General features: G+C 41.1%; 1 protein-coding gene across 12 annotated transcripts in view; it reads left to right on the forward strand.

Moving 5' to 3' along the window:
- CHL1 (cell adhesion molecule L1 like) overlaps window positions 1-17,619 on the forward strand; it is a 106,256-nt gene extending 88,637 nt beyond the window's left edge. For 8 of the 12 annotated variants that reach the window (XM_015875299.2, XM_015875295.2, XM_015875302.2 and 5 more), the window contains 9 exons: window positions 461-683; window positions 2,330-2,445; window positions 2,609-2,813; window positions 3,019-3,141; window positions 3,906-4,085; window positions 9,097-9,258; window positions 9,928-10,059; window positions 10,692-10,764; window positions 12,633-17,619. In XM_015875299.2, the coding sequence (XP_015730785.1) occupies window positions 461-683; window positions 2,330-2,445; window positions 2,609-2,813; window positions 3,019-3,141; window positions 3,906-4,085; window positions 9,097-9,258; window positions 9,928-10,059; window positions 10,692-10,764; window positions 12,633-12,849 (1,431 nt within the window). In that variant the 3' untranslated portion in view covers window positions 12,850-17,619. Of the gene's footprint in view, window positions 1-460; window positions 684-2,329; window positions 2,446-2,608; window positions 2,814-3,018; window positions 3,142-3,905; window positions 4,086-9,096; window positions 9,259-9,927; window positions 10,060-10,691; window positions 10,765-11,513; window positions 11,518-12,613 lie in introns of all 12 variants that reach the window. The other 4 variants (XM_015875304.2, XM_032447232.1, XM_015875305.2 and 1 more) reach the window with 4 other exon arrangements.
- The last annotated feature ends 6,139 nt before the right edge of the window (window positions 17,620-23,758 follow it).

Consider the following 23,758-nt stretch of genomic DNA (forward strand, 5'->3'; position numbering starts at 1 on the left):
ACATGTGACCAATTAACATTATTAATGAAAAAGATACCTTTTCAGAGAAAGGAACTCAATTGGAGAACGTGTCATGACAGACCCTTGCTATGTGTCTTCTAATATTTTACAAATCCGTGTTAATTAGACAAGAACCATGCTGTGATGAATTCTTCATTTGATCAGTAAAAACCAGTAGCGCAGCAGTGGCCCATTAAATGTCCAGGCTCAGTTTCAAGCATTTCATGCATATTTAGAACAAATCTAAATTTTAATGACCCGAATTGCTGTGCTACATAAAATTCCAAGATAAAATGCGTTTTAGCTGTACTGAAAGGCACAAATAGCCTTATGCCTCAATATGCATTTTAGTTGTGCAAAAAGACATGCAGTTTTACATCCCAGCGAAACAAAGCAGTAAATAAAAGAGAACCACAAGTAGGGATTATGTATAAATTTAATTTCTCCCCTTCTCCCACAGCCGCTGAAGCCCATGGAGCGAAATGGGCCTGGGCTGGAGTACAAAGTCAGCTGGAGGCAGCAGGGTGTTGAGACCGAATGGAATGAGGAAACAGTGAAGAAGCACTCCCTGACCCTGAGGAACACCCCCACCTTCGTGCCCTATGAGATCAAGGTCCAAGCAATAAATAATTTAGGAGCTGGGCCTGAACCAAATGTTACCACTGGATATTCGGGAGAGGACAGTGAGTAATGGGAACTTTTATACTCAGAACTAAATGCAGGCACTCAGCTCTTGGGCGTTGTAAATGAATTTATAAATGATGCCACATTTCCATGTGTAATCCCAATTTTGTCCTTTGTCCCCTGTGTCCCTATGGCCAGCTCCTCCTCCACAGCCTAGGTTTCTGCCCAGCAGCTTTCCATGGTTCCCTGGTGACACAGGTAATGCCAGCGTCACCAGGCTGTGACAACTGATATGATCTATGGGACAGTGGATAATGGCACTGCTGGGGCCATCCCAAGATCTCTGAAAGCAGCCTTTCCCCTCTGGTGTTTACTCCATGGCTACAGAAGGGATTTGGAGGACTGAAACTGTGTCCAGCTGCAGTAATGAAATGCCAGCCCTACTTAAGAAATCAACGTAGTTAAGCACTACCACCACCAAAAAAAGAATATTCATTTTTTTGTAGGATTTAAGGATTTAAATCATCGAGGGAGTTAACAACCTTGTGGCCAGCTTGTGTGTGGCTCCAAGCTTCCCTGATCCCAAACGCAAATGCTTATTACATTTGCACACGCTCAGCAGCAGGGGCTGGGAACAGTTGGCAAAGGAGGGTCAATGGTGTTTGCGAGCACTCTGCATTTCAGATCTGCCAATTAATCTTATTAAAGTCAGACAGTTCTCATCCCATACGCAATCTGAAATCTTGCAGCTGTTTTTCCCAAAACGAATTAAACTAACAGCTTGACTGGCCTTTGGAAGGTCTACAGTGGCTTAACCAACTGAGACCAGCATGTGTTGTGTGCTGCTTACTGAAACATCCAGCCATGACCTGCCTGTAACCTGCCAGCACTCCCCACTGCTGTGTCTGGGCATGATGCTGCAGCCACTTGCTGCAGCCTGCAGCAGCCATTACAGTGTACCAGAATTCATCACAGGTGAGGTCAAGCCTTCAGCATATTCAGTTTGACACTTAATGTGTGCTGAGTGGTTCCTGGTGTTTCACCAGCAACAGACTTCAGAGCTTGAGTCAGAGGTGTGGGCAATGGGAACCTCTGGTGGTGCACTCCTCTGCCCTCTATGCAAGATAGTGAGAATAAAGAAACACCATGGCATGCTTGTTTGCACTTTGTGTCAAAGGTGGGTCTAATTTTGCATCTGCTTCTATCACTGGAAAATCTTCCTTGCTATTCAGGCATCAGTGGATCAAGACTTTTAAAATATATCTATATCTATATCTAATAGCTGTCTGTGATATACAGTGATTAAAATCCTACTGTTCAATGAGTTTAGCTGTAAAATGAAATAGATTGTAAAAGAAAAAGCACAAAACTGTTGTGATTGCCTTCTTGAGTGCTGTGTTAATCATCTTTTTTTATTCTTCTCACTGCTGTAAGCATTACTTGAAACAGGAAATCATAAATAGAAATTCATGTGTCCCAGTGCCCCTGTATTCCAGCCCTCAGCAGAAAGCTCTGATACCACAGAATAATGTTTATTGGCCCGTATCACCCACTGGATGCAGGTGGAATGGCTTTTTTCTTGCCTGCGGGAAGATTGCATGAGCTGGCACAGCTTGAGCTGGAAAACCAAGCCCTGTAGCATATAAACAGTGTGAAATTGAGCTCCTGTAAGTGTCTTTAATATGCAGCACTCCTATTTTTATAGTTCCAGATGCTGCTCCTTCCGGCGTCTCAGTGGATATTGTCAACAGCACGCTGATCAAAGTCTTCTGGTTTGGAATACCAAGGGACAGAGTTCGTGGACATTTAAGAGGCTATAAGGTTATGAATTTCTCTTTAATTGCATGCAGTTTAACAAGCTATTAAATAAATCCTCTGTCAATGATAGATCGCAATCTGTCATTTCTGGGACGATGAGAGAAATCAATATGGTGTTCATCCCCAACAAAGGTAATTTGTTATAGAAATGCCAATCTCGATGCAGGTCAGTTGGTGGAAAACAAAAAGCATGCTGGATGGAAAAAGACATCACCCAGAGAAACACTTCCTGACGTTTGTAGGAGACAGAAACTATGGGATGATCCCTGGTCTGGAGCCCTTCAGTGAATTCCGCTTGACTGTGCTGGCATACAACTCCAAAGGTGATGGACCAGAAAGTGCTCCTGTGGTGTTTGAAACTCCAGAAGGAGGTAAGAAAAAGTGGGATGGAGAGGAATAAAGTGAAATTGTTCACTTAACAAGGCAGCTGGATTTCCTAAGTTAAAGTGGTTGTAAAATCTCTAGTATTCATAGAATCACAGGTGGGGAACTGTAGGTATTGAGTTTATGTTTGTGCTTGGTAAACAAATACACTTAGAGGCAGGGTTCTGTGTAAGCTAATCCCTGTTTCTTCAGTCCCTGAACAGCCCCGTTTTCTGAAGATCCTGAACTTTGACAAGGACTCTGTCTCCCTATCATGGGGATTTCCCAAGAGAGCCAATGGCCACATTACAGGCTACATTTTGCAATACCAGATAAGTATGTCCTTGTTTTTCTTTGGTTTTTAAACTCATGCACTGTTAGGTAGTTTTCTTATGGTTTTGTATGTGCAGAGTCATTTAAGACAGACTGATGAGAGAGGCTGTGTTTCTGTGAAACAGCCACACAGCAGAACAGCGTGTTTTGAGCTGCGATCTCTGCACAGCCTGCTAGAGGGCAGGGCAAAGTCATTTTCCAGAGCAAAAACTCATCCATGCAGGTTTCTGATAGAGTAAGCTCTTATTGCTGCCATGTTCTGTACCATGTCACATGGGCTAATTCAGTTATTTTATAATTGCAAATTATGCCTTGTGTGATGGTTAAGAAGATCATTACATTTGACGTGGCTTTTACTGAATTGAAACTCATTCAATGCAAAACATGCCTGTGAAGTACTGAGTAACTGGGATGTAGCCCTTGAGCAGATAACCTCAGGTGGAGAGTGGTGTTGGTCCCAGGCTGCCCCATGTGCTATTGGCTTTGAGAGTTCTTTGAGGTTGGAACAGGATTAGACTGAATGTTACCTTTGCCCAAGGAGGCTGTGGATGCCCCATCCCTGCAGGCATTCAAGGCCAGGCTGGATATGGCTGTGGGCAGCCTGGTCTGGTGGTTGGCAACCCTGCACGTAGCTGTGGGGTTGAAACTGGATGAGCATTGTGGTCCTTTTCAACCCTGCCTACAGAAAAAATGACTCACTTTTCACTGTTCTCTGCTAATAATGAGGCTACCTTTGCAAACTGACGCTGCTTTTCTTTCTCTTTCAGTAAACGAAACGCATGAGGTTGGGCCTCTGGTGGACATCAGCGTGGCCAACCACACCACGCTGAGTTGGAGGCTCACAGACCTCAGCCCCAGCACCAAGTATAAGTTCTACGTCAAAGCCTGCACAGCCAAGGGCTGTGGGAAGCCGGTGACAGAAGAAGGGCTGACAGTGGCTCAAGGGAGTAAGTTATTAGGCAGTATGTTTTTTACATGAAGAAGCTTTAGCAGTAATGGAAAAATCTATTGGGAATATTTGAGAATTGACATTTCCTTTGTAATTAGAAGAAATAAATTTGTTTTCCTTTCCAGGAGAACAGTCAATAAACTTTTTAATGTAGCCATGCAGCTATTCAGAAGAGCAGAGCTTATCTGTTCCATTTTCCTGTACAGTGCTATGCTGCTGTCCCTACCATCAACCCCTTAAGCTGTACTGAATCAGTGCCTTGCATTTAGTTGTGAACAGAAAACTGAAGATCTAAATAATCTGCCCTCAGTGTTATTATAGAAACAGACTCTGCTGTCGAGTGAAGATAAATGTCTCGTTATTCATTTTAAGACTGAGCAACTTCTGCTGCTGCAGTGCAGCTTGTGCTGAGGTACTGCAGAATGGTACAGTGCCTTCTGCCAGGAAAGTGGAAGTGTTGAGGTAGAAGCAATGGAATTATTCATGTTTTATTATTAAGATACTTGAACTATAACACTTCTGTTGCTTTTTTTTATTTGCAAACATCCCTGTTGTCAAAGTCCGAAATTTGAGAGATAAAGTTCATCCCTATTAAATAACTCTAATTCCCTGTGCAGATTAAGGAGTGCATCCTGCTCTCCATCTACAATTGCAACATCTTCTGTGAATGAATCATCCTGATTCACTTTTTTTTGTGTCAGGAATTGCACATTCCCTTGAGTTAACAGCACTTTACCAAGAAGTCTATCAGTGGCTGTGATAGGGAAAGAAAATCATTTTCCATTGCTCTTCCTTTGTTCCCTGGGGAGCAGTGCCTGCAGCTTGCTAGTGTCCGGTAGCAAAGGCAGAACTCTATGTGCTGCAGTGTGCTGTTTCCCTATAGGTATTTAACTGAGGAGAACTACACTTTAATATTTGTCTCTGGGATTAAGCCAAGACCCACTGGAATTAGTGAGACAGAATTAGGCTATAGAAAAGCTTTCGTGTATAGCATCCTTGTTGCATGACTGAACACCGCTGCCATTGGCAGCTAATGCGAAGTCCCCAAACTAAAAGACCAATTTCCTAGGAAATAACTCAGATGTATTTGAAATTATTCAAATATGAAGCACTGCTGTACACCCAAAGGTCGTTATCTGTGTGAGATAAAATACCGAGGACGATCAGTAAAGAACCTGAGCAAAGGGATATTTGCATTGTGCTGAAAAATAAATAATAGTTTAATTTTTGTGGATTTATCTTGGATTCATTTCACAGAGGAAGGTATGCTGTCTTTAGAAAACATTTTTCTCTCTCATTTTTCATTTTCAGGCAGTATTTCCTAAATGACCTACAAACTAATTAATTTTCCCCTTGAACATGTTGATTTGCCAATGATCACTAACCCTCAGAAGTATAAAACCAAATAATGTTTTTACATAAGTGGAATAATAATAATAATAATAAAGTAATACGACAGTCCTTATTTAACACCAAGCTCTTTTTATCTAGAGCTGACTGTGTTTCTGGAGGATTACCACATACATATTACATGTTGACATTGATTGCTGTGTGTTCAGAAACTCAAAGTTAAATGAAAACTCCATCCAGTGGATGCTGCACAGCTGGAGTACTGTTATATTTTTCAGAGGAGATGGAAGTTTGCCAGTTCAGCATGTGTCAATGGCAGCTGGCACTGAACACCCACAGCCTTTTTGAAAACCTTAGTTGGAGGGTGCTAGCTTTCAGGACACGTCAAAAGATGAGGAAAGAAGTCATTTGCAACAAAACAGGCACAGTGGAAGAGGAAAAATACAACTGTATAGCTGCATGTAGCTACTGTATTGTTACCAGCAGAGCCCCAGATCCCCTAGGAGAAAGTCTACCCTGTTTCCTAAGAATGGAGAGAACTTTATGATGAACTTGGTGACAAGTTTCTTTCTCTATCATTTATGTCTTCTGCAGCCAGCAGACTCATAGCATAGGGAGAAGGATGTGATATAGAATTGTTTCAAAACCCTATCACTTTGAGCTGGAAAAATAGGCCTATTAAATATAATGTGCCAGACGTCACGCTTCAACTACTTTAGGCAAATTTGCAGTTAACTGTCTGTCTTGGTTATGCGCTATTGCTTTGCTTTTCCTCTCCTTGCAACCTTTCCCAGTGCAGCCAACACAAAGGACATGCATCAAGAGATGAAATAAGCTACCCCCTCTCTTCTTCTTAGTTCAGATTTCTCCTACAAACCACTGATGGCAAACACAGTAGCCTCACCTATAAACCCTCAATAATCTTTACGCACAGCAGGTTTGATAATCTCTATGGCTTAAAATGTTCCCAATTTAGCGTGAATTACTTCCTGCACTAAAAAAGCACGGAAGATAAAGAATACATTTGATGCATATTTATACAGTTTTAATAGCCAGGCAGTTGAGGAAAACTAAGTTCAAATTTCCATTTATTGCAGCAGATGTATTTAGAAAGGTACACTAATAAATTAGGATGTTGCCCACAATTAGCATTCAGCTGTTAGACTGCCAGCTTTTTTATATAAGTGTGCTTTATAATTGATGTGATAACTTTTGGAGAACTAGTTTTCTTGTAAGTCTTTGGGGGCAGTTTATATTGTTTTTCCCTTTATGCCATAAGCTTCTATTAAAAAAAAAAATAAAAAAAATAGAGTTCTGTTGTTCTCATAAATCTCGAAGCCCAGTAGGAATATTGTAAAATTGCAGTTCAGTGTTTAATGTTCATGAGAATCCCCTGGTATGGCTGATAAATAGCGGGGGAGGAAAAGAAGTGCTGGAGATATGCCTTTATTACTAATGCTTCTTCTCTCATACTGTAGATTAAAAACCTTACCCAACTGCTTTCAATTTTCTGTAGCTAATTTCTGCAGCTCGCTGACCTTTCTGTACATCAGGCTTTTCCTTATCTGAATATCTTTGCTTTTATTTTTCAGGATGCTGCACTGCTTTTTCTATTCCAAGCACCACGCTTGTCCCAGTTAGCAATGCTTTCTCCTCTCTAGGTGCCAGTTTGATTGTCAAACACAGACCAGAAAGACATCATGTGGAAAGAAACCTCTTAACCACCTATCACTGGTCACCCATACAAAGTTTTACATTCCCTACCCCCAAAAAATAATATTGTTTAGAATAGTGGAACAAGGGATGTTAAACAGCCTGGGGAGCCAACAGTAAAGCCCTAGCTCTGGGTTCAATGAGTGCTGAATATCATTTTGCCACATCCCAACCTGACATTGGAGGGGCTGTATCCCCCCTTTCTGCTTCTGTAAATAGCTGAGCATTCAAAAAGTGGAAATAAATAGGTAGGGTATGTGAACAAGTGTAACCAAATGCCCCTGAACCACTGCTGTGGTATACCGTTGAGCTCCAGGTCGAGCATTTTGCTTCCTAGGAATTTAGTGACCCCAAGGAACCTGTGTTGTTGGCAAACTGGAATTTGTGATGACCATCTCTGCTTGGCATATGTGTATGTTACATGGTGTTTAATGCGCAATGAGTTTAAGTCCAAGTTCGTTCTTGTTACTTTATGGGTACTGTTTTGATTAGCTGTATTTTGTAATGTCTTGTTTTTAGAAAATGTGGTTAAAACATACCTGTGATATCCTGTTGCTTAACTTGTGGTTTGATTAAAAATTACAGCTCAGTTTCGCATACTCAGCCAAAACTACTGATAGAGGGATTAGTTTATGCTAATACGCTGTGCTTCGCTATCAGCAGTATTTCAGCTGTCTGTGCTCCCTCTGGGCCCCAGTGGTGTACCAGTTTAACTGCTTATTGCAATACCTGTGTATGTGCCTTGGAACACTCCTCTTGAACTGCTCCTGCGATTGTGTTTGCATTGGTCTTAATCTTTATTTTTTCCTTCCGCTGTTGACTAAGGCCTAATCTCTCAAAGCTTCTTGCTTTGCTCATTTACTAGTTTAAGTATTAATGAGCGTTGTTTTACTGTCAGTGCTAATTGGTCAAGTAGTTTTCAAATTATACTGCAGGCTCAGTCCTTAATTTAGAAGACTTCAGAAGGATGGCAAGATAAATCTGGCAAGTGAGGCAACTGGATGCAATTACAGAGCTGTACTTACCATTGCTAGCTTCCAAAACTTGTTTTCTATTATCAAGGGCAAGCATGCCTGTGTAGTGTACCTGCAAATTCACTATAGGGATTCCCAGGTGAACACACAGATCTAAATGGACCTTTTGTGATGTTCACACCATGGGTGCTGATGCTCTGGGATGTCCTTTCTCTGTTATCCAAAGATACTATTTTTAAAAAGTAGAGTTAATATTCTGTAATCTTAATGCAGGCAAAAATTACAGCTGGCCTTTTGCAAGTAAAAAGGCTTGAAAGTGAGGCCCACTGGAATCTCCCTTTTGCCTCTTCTTCAAGTATTAAATCAATCAAGAGCATTTAAAAGCCTAAATATCAATTTAAAAGGAACCCTTCTCTTTATCTAAAACAGTGCTTTCCACGGGCATTGTGGACTTTAAAAGGACGTGGAAAATCACTGCCAGGGGAGAAATGAGTACAAATCCCAGTGTTAATTTTTTCATGAGACGTGTAAGAATCCATTTCCAGCTAACAAGCTATCTCTGCTTCCCTGCTGCGTTTGGTTCAATGGGAGAAGCATCAAGGCTCAGATTATCTATACAAAGCAAGCCCATTTTCAAGTTGTAATTTTTTAAGTACGCATTATTTAAAGCAGATCCATAATCCCCCATCAATATTGACTTTCATCTTGGGAAATGTACAAAACCCTTCATAAACATCAGGATTATTTCAGTCTGCTGTTTATTTTATTTGGTGCTATATTAAAAAATCAAACGGGGGAATGTTTTTTAGTTGACTGCCAGCTTTGGAATATCAGATTATCTGATGATAAATGTAAAAAAATTTTCATGTCTCATATTTGTGTGTTACTGATGTTATTTCTAACTGCATTTTGCAGGACTTTTGTTCAATGAATTGAATTAATCAGTATGACTTGAATATGTACGTTCTGTAGGTAAAGGGATCGGCAAGAATTCAGAAGCAGTAAACCCCACCCAAAAGTTTCACCCCATTGAGGCACTTGAGCCTGGAACTGAATATACAGTTCGTCTAGTGACTAAGAATTGGGTTGATAACAATAGCATTTTTGAAGATGTAATTGAGACAAGGGGGAGAGGTGAGAAATGAAACTCTTCAAGATGATACAAATTTATTTTGAATGTCAGTAAACGTTGACGTTATATATGACATTGAGCAATGAAAGCGCACCAAAGACTTCACTGCATCATTGTGTTCTGTGTTTTTTAAGCTGGCTCTTGTAGTAAAGTCCCATGGGAACATAAATGAGCCTTGTGCTTTAATTGATGCACAAGAACCTGGAACAATTACAAACCCTTACAAAGTGTAGCTTTACCAGTGTGATTTTGTGTAGTGCTGTGATATAATCCATTTTAAATGTGCCAGTCCAGTGCTTTGCATGCATCAGGTGCATTTTTTAACTCTGTTTCTTTCACAAAACTACTTTTGCATGAAAGACTTAACAATTGTCTGTTCAGCTTTCCCGTTTGACATTAATCCTTTGAGTCAAACGCTCTCTCAGAATTTCCTTTCCAAAATGTCTATATTGTGCCCTGTAGTCAGCATGCTTATCTGACATCTAAAGATGTCACGCTCTGGACATATTTCTGCCTTGTATTTCTTTATGCTGAACATGATAAGTACCGATTGTCTGATTCAATCTTGATTCAATGAAGAAAATGTTATGTATTCGCTTAATGGCAGGGTGATGCCGTTTTCATCTGATTCATGTTGTTCTTTTCTTTTTCTTAACTCCTGTTTCACAAAGCCTATGCAGGCATTTACGATGGGATTTCCACCCAGGGCTGGTTTATTGGACTGATGTGTGCCATTGCCTTGCTCACTCTGATGCTGCTAACTATTTGCTTTGTCAGAAGAAATAAAGGAGGAAAATACTCAGGTAAATGGATTTATTGTCCTTCTGCTGTGCTCGCATGCTAATAACAGACATTCTTCAGCCTGCTATCTCTGGAGACTGCAAAGCCGCAAGCAAAAACATCCAATTAGGATTTGCAGCTTTTGATAAATATCCACAGAATGGGTTCTAATGAATATAAGTGAAACCATGCTCCCTGTGTGGGGCGGTGTGGTGTGCGGGTCAGAGCTGCAGCTCAGGTCTGGATTCTGCTTGTTGAATCTCAGTGCGTAATGCACCTGCAGAGCCACGTCCTTCAGCAAAGGATCTGAGCCCTGTCTGGCTGGGATATGTGCCCACTTCCTACCTGATAATTGCTGCCTAACAACTGCCATAACTTGCATGAGTAGCCATGCTGCTGAGCGCTCGTTTTGCTAAGCATAATTCTTTATTTTTCAAAGCAATGAGTAAAGATTTAAGCGCAAACACTTAATGGCTTTTTAACAATTCTGTGATAGCACCAAGCTGTTGGTAGAAGCATGCTTGTTGGGTATGGTCCTTGCTGCACCTGGGTTTGGCTGTAGGAGATGACAGGTGATTCTCCCATCACGCCTGCAAAATGAAAAATCTGCCACGGAACATGGCATACAGATCTGTGCTTTATTTTATTTGTACAGTGAAAGAAAAAGAAGATTTGCATCCAGACCCTGAAGCTCAATCAATAAAAGATGAAATCTTTGGGGAATATAGGTAAATAGGACCTGTGTTAACAAGCGTTTCTGTCTGTTGGGCTTTTGTTTGTTTCCAGACGTCATCATTATTTAGGACGCTTTTATAGCATGCAAGTGTAACGCTATTTCTCATTTCTAAAGCAAACCTGACATGAGCAGATAACATGTAGGGATATACAGGCATATCCAGCATACTGAAATCCATCCAGATTGGGGTACAAGTAAATGTTTTTGCATCTGTGGTTGTTTTTCACTTTTTTTTTAAACATTGTATGAATAATGTAAATATATTGGATAATTTGGGGTCGTGCACTGAAGCCAACAGAAAGAATTCTGTGTCTTCAGTGGGCTTCTGGAGGCCCACCGGGCCCTTACCCTGTAATATGAGGAAATTTCCTTTTGTGAAATAAAACAAAAGTTTGAAATATTGTGAGAGAGATGGCAAAAAAAGAAAAAATACCCACAAAAAACAACCAACTGAAAACTACCATCTCACTGCAGAAGTTCCTGTAGGAGAACTGAAATTATCGCTTTGGCTGAACCAAAATAACTAAAGCTGTCAATATTTCTATTTAACTGTGGTATGAAGAAAAATGTTACTATCGGAGCCATGCTGGGAAACTGGTGCAGCTGGCCTTCAAGACATAACATTTCTGGTGAAATCCCTTTTATATATACTACATTATTTGTACTGGAATATTTATTTTTTTTCTGCATAATTTCATCTTTATTTAATTTTTAATGCTTTCTAATGGAACAAATATTTAGAAAGGTAAGAAAGTCCTGAGGTTAATCACTTTGACCCTTCCACAACCCTCCCCTCCCCCCCCAAACTCCAAATTTGCCTTTTCTTATAAGTAGACGTTGTTATTGTATAGATTGTGTGTAATTGATTATATGCTGTAGAGATTAAGCTTAGGTGTGGTTAAGGTGAAGTTCAGATGTGTTTTTCTGTCATTCTTCATATAACATTACCAAAGGTTTCAAACTGGATTGGCACTAGCAAGGGCTAGTTCAGAACCCCAGTTTTATCCTTTTATAATATTTTTATCTACGTTCCCTCTCCTCTTTGTGTTTGATTAATTTTGAGAATTGAAATTATATTTAGAACATGATAGATTTATTTAGAATGCTGAAGTCCCCTTCCCCCTTCATTCAACCCCTACAGTGCCAGGCAGGGTGCTGCACTTGGGGGCTGCAGCAAAATGGGGGCACGTGGCCATATGCCTTGGGACTTCTCTCTATAGCTATGATAGGCTTCACCAGCATTTGTTATTGAGCAAGCCACCTGAAAATTCTGAGTCTGTAGGATATTAACAATGGCCTTTCATGGAACTGCTTTCTCAATTGTTTAGAAATAAGTAAAGGTATGGAGGTTGGCAGCCCTGCCTGCAGCAGGGGGCTGGAACTAGATGATCTTTGAGGTCCATTCCAACCCAAGCCATTCTGTGATGATTCTAAAGGTCAATGGAAAGTCAGAAGTCAGTCAACAGAAGTTAGGCTGCTTTGGTTGTTCTTCTGCATTGCCAATAGAATGAATAGGTAATAGAATTTCTTCCTTTTTTTTTTCTTAATTTTGGTGTTGGGTTTGAGGTTTACCCCTCAAAATACCGTTGAGCAAATACAACATCTGAGCAGATTAATATGTTATTAATTCTGTTGGTCAGAAAATCATGCTCATGGCATTCACGCATATCATAGATCAGTGTGGATGAACTGTGCAAGATGCACTGGACCAAAGAGGACTTGGGTTGCTCTGAATGTACAACCTGCCAAGAAATGTTTCCTTTGCTCCTCCCTCCTGCTGTGTTCTTCACAGTAAAAGAGCAGTTTCCATGCATGCAATCAAAAGCTAGATTTTTGGAAAGGCGTTTCTTTGTTTTGTAGTGACAGCGATGAAAAGCCGCTGAAAGGCAGCCTGCGGTCCATTAACGGGGACATTAAAGCCACTGAAAGTGCTGATAGTCTGGTAGATTATGGAGAAGGGGAGCACGGGATGTTCAATGAAGATGGTTCATTTATTGGAGCTTACTCTGGATCTAAAGAAAAAGGATCAGTCGAAGGCAATGGGAGCTCTACAGCAACTTTTCCTCTCCATGCATAAAATTCTAATGAGAAGATTCATGTTTAATTGTGATATTTATATTGATCAGTACTCCACAGTTACCACAAGGGATTGGAAGCAGGTTGCCAACTGAGCAAGACTGACATCAGGTAACAGGGAAAAAAGTCACTGCCACTAAGAGATGATTTTTGAGACTTTTCCATCCTAATTTTTAGGTATTTTCTTCTAATTGAAACAGAACAAAGCATTCTTTACTATACAAAATATGTCAGTCTTACCAAAACAGAATTTCTCAGTGTCATGTATGTATAATTAACTGCTACTTCATGTTTCTTATGTTTGTAATATGGTTCTCTGTATAGTACTTTTTTTTCCTTCTGTGGCTGTTGTCACTTTGTACATACATTTATGTGTGGTATTCGCTCGTGTATCGTGATCTCAGTATTACAGAGGTCAGGAAACAGAAAGGAAAGTAAGCAAAAGCACAGGGTACTCTGCATAGTGGCACAATGCATCCTACTGAGAAAAATAATATTTTAAAACATGGGAGAGAAATATTCTCTATATTGTATAATATTTTCGTACAGGCGTAAACTCCTTTGCTTATGATACTCTAAAATTGTTTTAGTGGTTACAGCTGACTGCAGTTACCAATACTTTGAGATGCAACTTTCCCCACAGAAAATTTGCTCTCAGAAGACAAAGCTCTGGCCTTGTGGATGATCTCTCCAGTAGCTGGCACTATTTCCTTAAAAAAGATAAGCTGCAGTAACTTTCCTGTGGCAAGGTGAAACAGGGTTCCCATCCACCATCATTAGAAAGAGTTTTGATTTGTTTTCCTCAGTCTCTGCAAGCTGCATTTCTAAGCAAAGTGCTTTGTCCGTCTCAAATCTGTATATTTGTGTGCTAGCATACAGTTCATGGAGATGTTGTACAGATGATATTAATAGTGACACAAGTGAAAAGCAGCCTTGTTTTATTTTGAAATGAGACATGTTGCTAGCATGGGTCTGTATAGCTGTGTAGGAGTAGAATTGCTTCTCGGTATGACTTTCAACCAGCAAAGCAGGTTTTTCAGCAGAGTTGTGTGTATACCGGTCATATAAGTCTTACTTCTTTTTAGTATCCCACAAAACAGATCTACCTGACTTTCAGATGATTGTTTATTTTCAAACTATTCGTTGTTAAATAAACAGAAGCAAAAGCAAAGAGAATATCACAGTAGAGTTTCTTTATATTGTGTTTACTGAATGCTGGTTTAAATCTGGTTCTCTTCTGTGCCAGTGCTTCCCATGACTAACTCAGCAAAGCTGCCCAGCACGTTATTTTTGTCTTTTTGTACTGGAATCTCTTGATTTTCTTTTAAAAGTAGTAGAGTGTTAGTGTTGCTTCATCTCTTTTTGAACTTACAAGTCATCATCGCTTCAATTAAAATATTTTTGAATGGTTACTCAAGGAGGTACTCAAAGCCATTTTATGTCATGGTGTTAATGAGGCAGATATCCCTGATGGCTCCTTCCTGGTCTCCATTACTTCATTAGAAGAAAGAGAGGAAGCAAGAATCATTCAAATGATTACAGGTTTACAGATAACCCCCACAACTAAAGCTCTATTGGTTGTACATAGAAGTGCACTTTCCTAACAGTGGAAAGGCCATGGACTACAGGCAGCTACTTTTGTGCATATTTTCTGAACATAGAAAGGGGCTTTGGTGCTTGATGTTCCTGTTTATCCATTTCTCATCTATTTGTTTTGTATTTTGCTCGTGAGGACCTTTCCTACAGCCTCTGTTTTGAAATAGCCACTCCTGAAAACCAAACCCCAAGCTGTGTTGCCATGTGTGTGAGCAGGATGAGCAGGAATCTGTCAAAAACAGCCCCTACTCCATATCCATGAGCCCCCCTGTGTTGTGAAGGGCTTGACCACATCATTCCTTTTTTTATTACTTATAAACCTTTGTATTTTGTCTTTCACTCGATCTGAATACTGAGGGAATCCAAAGTCAACATCATTTATTTATTATTATTATTATTATTTTTTTAATAAAAGCTTCATTTGAAAAGGTGGAGAAACATGAAAATGGGCATCTTGCCAACAGAGCTATTTCACACCAGGATCTTTATCTGCTGTAGCCTGAAACAGATGAAGCCTGAGAGCTGAGGATGCTTGTGGCAGCTCCTGTTGCAACAGTTATCTGGTTTTAATGCATTTCCTCCAGGAATCATCTGCACTGGCTCATGCTGCTGCATTGGTTTGTTTTCTGTCATTTTCATTGAATGTGCTGTGTTTTACATGGAGATGTTTCAGCCCTTACTGAAGTTCCAGCTCCATCTCAGACAGTTCCTCACCTTCCCTTCCCAGCACCCCCAGCTGCACAGCTTACAGAGCCCCTGGGCATTACGCCTGGTAAGCACTGACAATGTCCTTAGGCAAAGATGCTGAAGGGACAGATGTCTGAGGAAAGCAATCAGGGTGGGCACCTCACAAGACTGCACCACTATCCTTGTGCAGAGCTTGGGAAGGGCTGAAGCAGGCAGCGTTCCCAGCAGTGGGGTTCTCACCCAGAGTAGCACTGCCTGTGGCAGGGGAGTTGGAGCTTTACGATCCTTGAGTCCCTTCCAACCCTGGCCACCTATCAGCTTCCACAGCTCTGTGTTTTCTTGTGCTGTGAGTCGATGCAATCCACCAAACTCACTGTCCTGGAAAACACCTATGTTAAACAGACACAAGCTTCAAATCACATTAGTGAGTGTCAGCTTATCGAAGAATGAATAAATCCCCTGTGCTATCACTTGCTCTGCTGCTGCTAAGCTATGTTTATGACATTCCTGTGATGTGCTACTCATCTGTGCTGGAATGAGTGCTTTTTCTGTTAAAATTTTAATTCCGATCCTTAAATCTTAATGTTAGTGTTTCATTGTGCTTCAGGGCCTAAAAATCACACGGTGACAAAAAGACGTGCAGTGGGATTTGTACAGCGTGCACTGAGTTTTGAGGAATATACCCAATGAAGATTAAACAAACGGCTGAATCTCCCAGGGAATCCCACTCACATGAACGTTTTTCTCTTTTCCAATCATTTATTTTCCCCCTCACTTTTTTTATTTGATATTGCAAGGGTTCCACTCATGCAGTGTATCTTGGAAAGCACAGGATCTCATGGAGTTTTAGGTTTGTTTTCAGAAGTGAACTGCGAGAGCAAGCCAACCAACCTAGGGTGCTGCCACAGAAGACAGGGAGTGTGGCCATGCAGGGTGAGTGGAAGGTACTTTGTTGAATGGGATGAGGGAGTCAAGGGTAACCAGTGCATGAGCCTGCAGGCTGTGTCAGGCAATTAGTAACTATGGGCTGCAGGGGTTCTTGGTTGCAGCTGGCTATCCTATGCCATTGCTTTTTGCTGCGAGAGGAGAGATGCTTTCAGATTTGATATCCGTTCCAACGTGGAATGCAGTTTTACCCAGTAAGGAGAGGCATTTCCCTGGCTGCAGGAATCCTGACTTGTGGCCTTAAGCAGCCCCCTCTGGAGCAGGAAGAGGTATGGATGGTTCTCAAAAAGTTGTCAGGGTTTGACTGTGTGTAAGATAAGCAAATAAAATCCATTCCTGCTGACCAATGGGGAGCACACCCCTGAGAAATTGAAGAAAACAACCTTGTGTGCAAGCTCCAGTGCTGGCGAGCTGTTTGGAGCATATCATTGATTTGGTACGGGTTGTAATTTCAGTCCTAAGATCTTATTCAATGTATGGATTATAAAAATGGCCAAATCTAAGGGTGTGATCTCAAGTTCTCTTTGCCATTCCTCAGCAGAGGACTGCATGTAGGTCTGGGTCCTCAGCGGGAGCAAGATTGGAAACTGTGCCAGGAAAGGGCATTTCCCTCAGGATTATAATGTCTGCATGTATAGCAAGCATAAAATCTTCCCTGTTATACAAGTTTTAAATGGATTAAAATAGCGTATCATTTAATGATTTATGATTTTTATTCTGTTGTGGCCTTATTATCCCAATTTTAATGAGCAGCTCTTTATTCTGATGACTACTTCCATTGACTTAATAGGTCAAATATAGTGCATGAGAGGTTTACAGTCCAGTAGTTGAAGTGAAAAAAGTGCTAGCACAATCTTCCTATACTAAAGATTATCTTTTCTTTACAGTAATTCCACATGTAGTTTTGTAAACTAAAGTTAAAACGTTCATTTCTGAAAGGAAATCTCATCATAGTTTCTTATAGCCATTATTTTTCAGGTGAGTGGTAAGTCTAGATTAGTCTAAGCATTTGAAAGAACATATATTAAAAATACATACTTTAGTTCTTCATGGCAAGAGGATTTCCTTTCTTTGACAATGGAAGCATCCCTTCAAATGTTCAGCATCCCAGTATATGATAAATAGCAATGTTGGAGTACCAGTATGTGTTTACATTGCAGCTCTGTATCTTTCATGTACAAGTTCTAACCACACAATGAGATGAGTGAGTTCCATGCTGTGTGCTGGTTTTTCAGCTGCCATGCAGAAAACAATACATGGGTTTGAGCCAAAGCATACTCTGTTTCTTTATTATTATTACTTTAAACAACACTTTGTAATTTCATGAGAAAAGATCAAAGCAAATGTGGTGTCACCGTTACGATGTTCCTTTTTGAGCTAAATGTTAGTGTGCATTGATTAAAGTTTAGAGAACCGTGTTGTACCGTAGTGGCTGTTTGTATCATGCATATGTGCACGTATGGTTTTAAAAGATATTTTCATTTTACATGAAATTCAACTTTGCTAATAAAAGTTTGACTTGATGTAATCTTCAAAAGCCTTAGTTGCAATCAGCAGGTTTGGTTTGTTTGTTTTTGGGTAGCATTGCTGTGCTGGGCATTTGCTCCAGGCTCCATCTGTAGTGTTGGTGGTGTGGTGACCCGTGGGGGCTGTGGGGCACCACAGATGGACAGATAGACCTGACCAACCAGCAGGATGAACCTGAATCCAAGGGCCTAATTTCTTAGCATATTTTCCTCCCAGTGTTCAACACAATGGAATTTCTTTGGTTTTACATTGACTGTCTGGGGTCTTTACCAGGCAGCACCTGAAGCAGCAACACCACTGCTATTGAGGAGTCATTAAAAGTCATCAGGCAAATCTGTGGCAACTGATATTGCTACAAAATCAATTTTAAAAGGTAAGATGTAATGTGTGCTCAGGTGTGAGATATGAGTTACTCACACAGCAATCCCTGGCTTCCAACCCTGGGGTGTTTACTGTGCTCTCATGAGAATAGTTCTCTTAGGAAAAGAAATGCTCTTGTGTTTCCCTGCTTCACCTTTGCAAGAAGACTGCAGGAATTTCTAATGCTTTCTTCACCTTCCAACCCCCCTGAATGCATTCCATGTAGACGCAGGAGCAGGCAGAGCTGTGCTAACAAGCGTTCACCTTTCAGGAAGGTATCAAGGGCATTCCACATCTTTATTATTATTATTATTCATATTCTGGAATAATGAGATTTACACTGTTCCCAATAGCATAATGGAGAAAGAAGTCTCTCAATCATGTGCTTCACTGGAGGGAGAATGAAGCAGTGGGGCTAGCACTGCACCCAGCTGCAGGCTTTGGAGGAGATAACGTGTTGGTATTTTGCTCTTAATACCAAGTTGGTGCTATTTTGAGGGCAGAGCATTTTTTTTCTAACGATCAAATCTTTTATCGTGTTCCTCGATAGTACAATAAAATGTCATTGCTTTGGGACTTTTGCCACCTGCTGGAAATGGAATTGCAGTGATGCACCTCAGTCGCTGTGGGGAAATGCTGCTGGTCCCACTCTTCAGCTGTGCTCTCCAATGGGTAAGCACTGCAGGTTTGTAACCTCATTCACCCAAAGCTATGGGTTGTTCCTGATGTGCTTCAGCCCAGAGCCTTGGGTCAACATGGTAATGGTTGGACTTTATGATCTTAGTGGTCTTTTCTGACTTAATGATGCTCTGATTCTGATGTTTCTGAGTGGTTTGAGAGTTTGAAGTAAAGAAAAAGGGGAGGAGAACCAATCTGCAGGTTTGAAGTTTGCACCTAAGAAATGCTGGTGGCAGGGGGCATGTCTGCCTATGATTGTCCAGAGTTCGCAGGACTCCAGATCTGTATATTTGGTTGTGGGTTGTTTCAGAAGGGAAAAAATTACAATTGGACCAAAGTCAGAAAAGTCATCAAGCTGCTTCACAGAGAATTTTAGATTTCAGGTTAAAAAATAATAGAAATCACACACACACAAAAACACCCAACCATAATCACCATAATCATAATGGAGCCCCGAGAGCACAAACATAATGGTTCCAGCAGCAGAGGTGGATAGAAGAGCAGCACCTGAATTATTCAGATATGTGGGACTGTGACTGTGGCTCTAGCTTTCAAAATGGAGATTTTGTCTGAACGAGCAGACAGTGCTCTGACTAATTTTGGCAAATCTCATAAAAAATATGAGTTTCTCAATCCTATTATTTATGAGTGTAAATTTACCTTCGACCGTCCCTGCCAAATGCTCTGAATGTTCACATTTTATCACGTCTGCAATTTAAGTTTCCACATAAAGAAAAGAAACTTTTAAAGTCGACCAGCTCATTTCATCAGGCTGTTATCAGTGCCCATTGTATGTTCAGGTTTCTGTCAGCTTGACAAGATGGAGCCGAACCATTTCTTCTTATAATCACGATAATAACTGCTAAAAACTGATGGACTTTTTTTTTTGCTGCAGTTGAAAATACAGACTAATTCTTGCCATAATTATCAAGTCTTTAAATGGTAATTGCACACTGTTGCCATCTATCTGCTGTCAAATTTATTTCGGTAATTGACCTCCTAGTCCAGGAATTAGAGACAGCCTTTGATTATTGGTTCAATTAGTCTTGAAGCAGCGTGTCTCTTTCTATTCTCTTTCTTTCAGGGGTGGGCTGTGTGTGTTATTTTAGTTGTCCAGGCAGCTGAAGAAGGTGCTATGAATGTTCTTATCATCATCACTTTCTGACTGTATTTGTGTAGTCCCATTTTAACCACTTCATGCAGTTATACTGAGGTTTTGGGTGAGAAAATATTGACTGGTTTTGTGGTTTTCCCTTGGTTTCACCATTCTGTGATGCTTTTCTTCGGCAAGGGAATACTGTACTACAGCAGCAAAGCCCATTGGCAGTGTTCTGACAAAGGAACAGCAGGTTGGCTATTCCTGAATGCTCCCAAATACTCCAGATGGAGTTGTTCCTATCGGGCTGAGTGCTGCTCGACACATTTTGTTGCAAACATGTATTTTTACATATGAATTGTGTGGCTCCCCTGCATCAAGGGACTGGGGAGGGTAAGGGAGATTTCTGCTTCTAGGACACCTTGTGGGGCAGAGGGGGGGTCTTGTTGGTGCTCACAGCACAGGTTCAATGCGATTTTCCACATGGAAATTCAGCACACCAGTTTGCGTGGGGATATACATTACTATGTTTGTTGTATGAATGCAAATGAGTATTTGTGTGGCAACAGAAGAAAATGAGTGAAATAAAACAGAAATCTGTTCTTAGGTTTTCTGCTCTGAGAGGAGCAGCGAGCAGTAAAGTATAAAACCCTTTAAATGTAACAGATACCTGATTGAGGCTTTGGAGTTGTTTCTTTTCAGTACTATTTTATCCGGTTCTGCCTTTAATTTGAATCATCTTCTGGAGGCGCTGCAGAGTTGCACTGCAGCCCACACCCCTGGGCTGGCAGTGAGCAGCTCAGCTGTGTAACACAGCCCTCTTCTGCAGCCCAAAGCATCTGCTGGCAGAGCAAAACAAAGCCCTTCTTGGGTGCTGAATTCCAGGGCTCGCTGTATGATAACTGTTGTTTTATTATTATCGTTCTTATTATTTAGAGGAACCAATGCTCCTACGTGGCCCAAATGTAGAGTTCCACATTCTGTGGTGCTCACCCAGCATCCCCACTCCCTGCTGTTATCTCCAGTCCCTTCTGTTTTTTTGCCACTGGGAGCAGAAAAGCAAGTGTTGCTGTGGTTACACCGGGGAAATAGGCAGATGCTGCAACCGTGCATGATGACTCTTCCAGGAAATGCTTCAAGATAATTACAGGCAGCGATTGTGCCAGGGATATTGCTTGTTCCTGTGTCTCTTCAGATAATAACTTTTGTAACCTCCTTGGCTGTGCCCTCTGGAATGCTTTGAGGACACAGTGATTGTAGGAAATCACCTGAGATTATTATTTCCCTGCCTCTTCTCCCTCCTGGAGTGAAAGAAGCCTTCTCCTTACCTCAATAATGTGTGCTCTGACTCTCTTGCCTCCAGTTCTTGACTCTTAACTGTGTTTCAGCATCTATTTTTTTTTGTTCTTGAAACTTCTGCTGCTTGAGGATTTGAAATTAGACCTTAAAAAAGCAGCCAAAACATCCCAGTCCAGTTCTGTAACTCTTGTTTAGAAGCAGCAGCCTGACCTGTGCAAGTGCTTATTATCCATTTCTATATAGGAGCAGGTGTATTTTAATATTATCCTTCGTGGTCTCTCTAGATGTGTGCACCTAAAGCTCAGTCCTGTCTGTGCAGAGCACCTCCTGAATGAGCAGCAGATTTCCAGACATATCTGCCTCCTCGCAGCTTCTGCAGGTGAGGCCAGGCAGACATATGGGGGCAGAAGGTCACTGGGGTGAGTTCTCCTCCAGTATTCTTATAGTGGTGAGACTGGACCCCAGCAGGATGGCCTGGGAACCAGGACCCTGGGACTGAGGTGTGACCTGGAGGCCTGACCTGGCTGAGGTTGGAAGAGTCCTTCCTCAGTGGATGCTCCAACCAATGGTTGGGCAGCGACATTCACAATTTTAAAAATATATTTCTTAAAATCCCATAGCAAGAAACCTCCCCCCCCCCCACTCTTAACGTTAATTTCTCCCTGCAAAAGCTCTGGAGAAGCAGAAGATTTAAGGCATTTCCAAGGCACCCTGAGCTGCAGCATTTTCTCTTTACTAGGATCTAACTCCTGCTCTGGATGCATAGGGGTGTGCCCAGGTCTCTCCTAAGATGTTTGTAGGGAGTTTGAGCATTGCTCAAGAGCTTGAGAAACCATCGCTTCCAATCTGTGAGAACCAGCCTTCAGTCAATTCATTCATTATGTTATTAAAAAAAGCATAAACAGTCGGGGAGTCCAGAATCCCCCCTTTGTGAAGCATCAGAGTTGCCAAATATCCTTTTTTCCCCCCCACACAAAGCAACAAGCTTAGCTGCTTCTCTGAGACTATTCATTTTCACCACATCAGGAACTTATTAATTCTTGATGAGAATTCAAGCATTAATCAATTCTTGATTGAGTTCTCCCCGGAGGGAAAGAGGAGAAACTGGGCCAGATTTGCCTTTTGGCTGCTTTGAGTTCTGTCTCTGACTTAACACACATGGCAACAGTGGTATAATCAGTCTGCTTTGCTTCTGCTCCATATCAAATGCATCTTCACAGTTAATGTAGAACTCTGAAGACAATCTCTTTGCTACAGGAAAAAGCTGTCTGATGAGAGGAAAGCGGCTGAGCCCCTGCAGTGCCTTTACCTGTGCAGAACTCCTGCAGGAGCCACAGCAGGAATTGGGGAGAATGGCCTGAGGGCTGCGCTGATGGAGGTCAGGTGTGTAAAGAGCTGCCAAGGCAAAAAAAAAGGCTCACCACACACAAAAAAGGAAAGAGAATATATATACCTATAAGTGTATGTCTATGTGTATATATATATATATCTGTATATATATACGTACAATGAACATATATATACAAATGAATATATAGGTGTATGTCTATCTTCCTTTCACTTCTTGTGTAACACCTTTACTGTGGGACAAACCTAGTGGGTAAGGATGCAGAAAGAGCACTGGGAACCCAGCTCAAGCCTGATGTGGGTCAAAGAACCTCCATCTTCTGCTGGTCCACAATCATGGTCAATGTGAATACAGGAATGTCTGATTTTTTCAGTGGGGTCTGACATGAACCCCTCCCTTGCTGTTAATAAGTCTTTATATTGAAGCCGTTTGCCTTCAGTGCAAACCTTTCAAGTATGCTGTCTGCATTTAATATAAATCAAGTCAGATATTCAATCCAAGATTTCCTCATGGTTTGATTTAGTCATGGTATACTGAGGAATTTACATTTAGATTTATACAGCTGACCCACTTCCTTGTAACTGTTTTGCAGAAGAAGGAAGTTTTCCTCTGAGATTTGTAGAACTGTTTAGATAAATTTTACTTGACAGCTCTATGTCATTTATTTTATTACTCTCTTGCAATGAATTAGAAATAATTTACCATTGTTCTAAAGATCTGCCCTATTTTCATAGAGACCCAAACAACGTCTTTTATTTTTCTTACACTTCTCATGAAAAATAAAATGTGATGACTTCAATTCAAGGTGAATTAGACATGGCACAAGCTCTGATGTGATGCATACAAGATATTGAATTTGAGCTGCACTTTCATTGTCAGTTTGTGTCTCTCTCAGTGGTTTTTTTCCTTCCTCCCCCTCAATAAGTTTACTGTTTCGGAAGAGGCCTTCTTCCTCCCCTTTCTCCCTCACTCCTCTTTCTTCCCTCCTCCTCTTTCTTCTCCTTTCTTTCCCCTCTTTCTGGCTGTGAGCTGCTGGTTGAGGTAGTGGCTCATATGGAGGTTTGGGTTTTATGCTCTCCAACACCTCCAAAGGGAGAGGACCTTTGTTCCAACCCTCTCAGCAATGCAGCGTGAGTGGCTGAGTGCAAAGGGTAGAAAACAGCTTAAAAAGAAGGTCAATAAGAGACTGAGGGATAACTTCACATGTCAGCAATGAAATGGAGATTCATCAGTCCTAGTGCCCTGTATAAACAAGACAAGAAGAATTGTAGCCAGTCACTTACAACCATGTAAATTTAATTAAATTGATATTGCTTGCAGGAAATATAGAGTATTGAATATGACAATTAGTGGCTCTTTCTGCTCCTTTGGAAG

This window comes from Coturnix japonica, chromosome 12, assembly GCF_001577835.2.
Source record: "Coturnix japonica isolate 7356 chromosome 12, Coturnix japonica 2.1, whole genome shotgun sequence".
Classification (NCBI taxonomy): domain Eukaryota; kingdom Metazoa; phylum Chordata; class Aves; order Galliformes; family Phasianidae; genus Coturnix; species Coturnix japonica.